Consider the following 3,031-nt stretch of genomic DNA (forward strand, 5'->3'; position numbering starts at 1 on the left):
AGAAGAAGAAGAAAAAGAAGAATCCTGATTGGTCATGACGAAGAAGAAAGAGAGAAGGGAGTGAATGAATGAACGAAGAAATGACAAAATAGAAAGGAAAGGTTTCTTCCTTTTCTTTCTTCTCTCCTTGCTCCCTCCTCTTTGAAAGATCTATCAGAGTGTCTGAAAAAGCTCGAGTAAAAATAGCAACTCTCTCTTTCTTTCTTTCTTTCACTCTCTTGATTCTCACCTCTTCGCTTTGCCGTGAACTTCGTCAAGACGTTCTACAGCTCCAGATGAAGAAGAAGAAGACTTCCCACCTCCGGAGCCTCGGGTTCTTCTCTTCTTTTTGGTCTCCTTCGGGGATAGCCCTAAGGTCCCCAGCTGATGAGATATCTCACCTGAAAAAGAAAAACAAAAAGAAGAGATCATTGACACAAGCACACGGTGTACGTACACTTGAAAGGGATAGTGCTGTTTTGAGTTGCTGGGTGGATGATGCAAATGTGCATGCATGCAAGGATGCATGCATGCGTTCACCTAGAGAGATAGACGAAGTATGCACATATACAGATACACAAGTACATACGTGTCTAGATATGTTTGTAGATTCGGCAAGAGAGACCTTTTGTTTTTTCTATGAAAGAGAAACCTCTCCTTCCATCTTGCCTGTTTTCTCACACACCCTGCATGCAGAACAAAGTGAGATTCTTCCTCGATGTTGTCTCCTCTTCTCTGGTGTATGGACACTAGAAAATGCTAGGGGCGAAAAGACTAGCGACCAAGCGTGAGAAAGCTTGTTTTTCTCTTTATTTTACCTTCATCATCATCTTCAGCAAGAGACTCCTCTGTCTGCCCGTCTTTCTGTCGTCCACTCTCGCCTCCTCGTTGTCTGTACATACGGCAGGAAACACAACGCGAAAACTTTCGAGAGATGAAGATACATCGCTTCAAAGACATTTCGAGAAGCGAATCACTACTGGGATTTGCAATCTCTCGGGGACTACATAAGCGAGCACCCACAACTCTGGAGAGGCACAGAAAACCAAAAAAACCGGAAGGAGGAGAATAGCCAGTTTTCCCTACAACCCAGGTGTACATACACCACACTCCTAGTAATGGATGACCGGGGATGTCCTGGAAACAGTGTCTACACATCGTAAGTATACACAGGAATCTAGATATATCTATATATGAAGCAGGTGCGCACTGGTATGTGTATGTATGCCTACGTATGTATGAGTATGTATATATATATATATATATATATACAGACGTACATACATACCGTAGTGTTAGTGATCTAGATAAAGAGAAGAAGAAGAAGGTGACTTGGTTTTTGTGTACCTTTTGTTTCTTCTTGCAGCTCTTGTTGAGCGTCGGGATCTTCTTCCTGTCTCTTCACTATCGTCTTCTTCATCTTCTTCATTCTCTTGACGGCGATCCGCATTCACATCATCTGTGCGTTTCTGTCTCCGAGAAGAGGAGGCCCTTCGTGGGGCCACATAGTCTTCATCTTCTGCGTCGTCTTCTTCTTCTTCAGCTTCGCTATCTTCTTCTTCTGAATCGCTACTCTCGCTGTCATCTCCTTCCTCCGGCTCCTCGCCAAAGAGCGTGTAGAGGATCATACCCTTGGCAACTCGCACATCTTCCTGGAAGCAAAGAACGAAAAGAAGAGACAAGGAGAAAGAACGACTTGTCTTTCTTTCAAAGGGGGGTGACGAGAACGAAAGAGAGACAACGGAGAGTGGGGAATGGAGGTTCATAGACTCGGTTACTGGTAGACATGAAGCTTTGAAAGAAATCGAGAAAGGGGGATCTAATGGACTTTTCTTTCTTCTTGCTTTTTCTTCCCTTGCTTCTTCTTCTTATCTCCGATCTGTGAGGGTTACTGTAGAATAGATAGACAAGAAGTAGAAATGCAGATGACCTCCCTTCATCTTGTATTCTAAGAGAGAGAAAGAGAGAGAAGAGGAAGAAGAGATGTAGAGAAAGAAGAGAAAGAAAGAACAAAGAAGAAGACTGAGTATGAAGAGAGGTAGAGAGACTTACAGGTGTGACCCATCTTTGCATTTTGAGTTTTGCATGCGCCGTAGAGAGACGAAGGATGGCTTCAAGTGTACGTGCAGTCACAGGTCTTAAGAGAGCGCCTCCATGAAATAACCCATTCTGCTGACCAGAAGAAGAAGAAAACTCAGGAGGCTTGTTGTGGCCTGTCCCTTGATGGCTGAAACATCTTTCACGGATATCAGAATAGAACCGAATGATACTCTGAGCGGCTTCATCCGATAGCTGGGGCCCGCATATCCCACCTCCATTCTCGCGATTCCCCTTCCGACTTGAGAAAGAAGAAGAAGAAGCATTATGATGAGGGTCATCTCTCTCCGAAGAAGACCGACCTGTATCTTTACCTCCTGCTCCTCTTTTTCTAGAGCTTCGTGTCGCATAGGTGTTCATTTCTTCTTCATCTTCTTCTTCCTCGTCTTCTTCGTATCGGCATCGGCGCACATACTGAATATACTTCTTAAGGAAGTCCGTCGTTAGCACTTCATGCTCCCGACTAATAAGGATGAGAAACATACAAAGAGAAAGAGAGAGAGAGGAACACAGATGCTGACTGGACTCGCCTTTCTTAGCAAAGGGAGATCGCCTCTTATAGAGAGACATAGGTAGGTAGAGAACGCATGTATGTATGTAGTACAGAGGCACGTAGAGAGGTGGGCATATATAGGCCATGGAGAGGTTGCTGAGAAGATCTACAGAGACGTGCAGGGGAAGTCTAGGAGTGGAAGAAGTAAGTCGGGTGGACGGGTGTTCAGAGGACAGACTTTGGCTCTTGATGGGAAGAAGGATAGACTCATACAACACTAGACCAGCAGAGCAAGAGTGAGAAAGAAAGAAAGAAAGAAAGAAAGAAAGAGCTCTTCCCCTGTCTATGTATAGTATGACTATGGGTCCACGGTTGCTATCATTGTGACATACCCAGCTTTATCAAGATAAGACATTTCACTTCTCTGACAGAAGACTTTCGTTTCTCCTTCTTCATCTTCTT

The 3,031-nt window shown here is 44.3% G+C and overlaps 1 protein-coding gene across 1 annotated transcript in view; it reads right to left on the reverse strand.

Moving 5' to 3' along the window:
• Positions 1 to 231: 231 nt before the first annotated feature.
• Positions 232 to 3,031, reverse strand: part of CSUI_010793 (mcm2 3 5 family protein) — a gene marked incomplete at its 3' end in the record, with an annotated part of 3,021 nt that continues 221 nt past the window's right edge. The window contains exons 1-5 of the mRNA XM_068070894.1: positions 2,962 to 3,031; positions 2,032 to 2,539; positions 1,327 to 1,631; positions 798 to 871; positions 232 to 380 (exon numbers count right to left, since the gene is read on the reverse strand). The exon at positions 2,962 to 3,031 is cut by the window's right edge and continues 221 nt beyond it. Coding sequence (XP_067917130.1) covers positions 232 to 380; positions 798 to 871; positions 1,327 to 1,631; positions 2,032 to 2,539; positions 2,962 to 2,984 — 1,059 coding nt within the window. The remainder of the gene's footprint in view (positions 381 to 797; positions 872 to 1,326; positions 1,632 to 2,031; positions 2,540 to 2,961) is intronic.

The sequence above is a fragment of the Cystoisospora suis genome (genome assembly GCF_002600585.1).
Source record: "Cystoisospora suis strain Wien I chromosome Unknown contig_8318, whole genome shotgun sequence".
NCBI lineage: Eukaryota > Apicomplexa > Conoidasida > Eucoccidiorida > Sarcocystidae > Cystoisospora > Cystoisospora suis.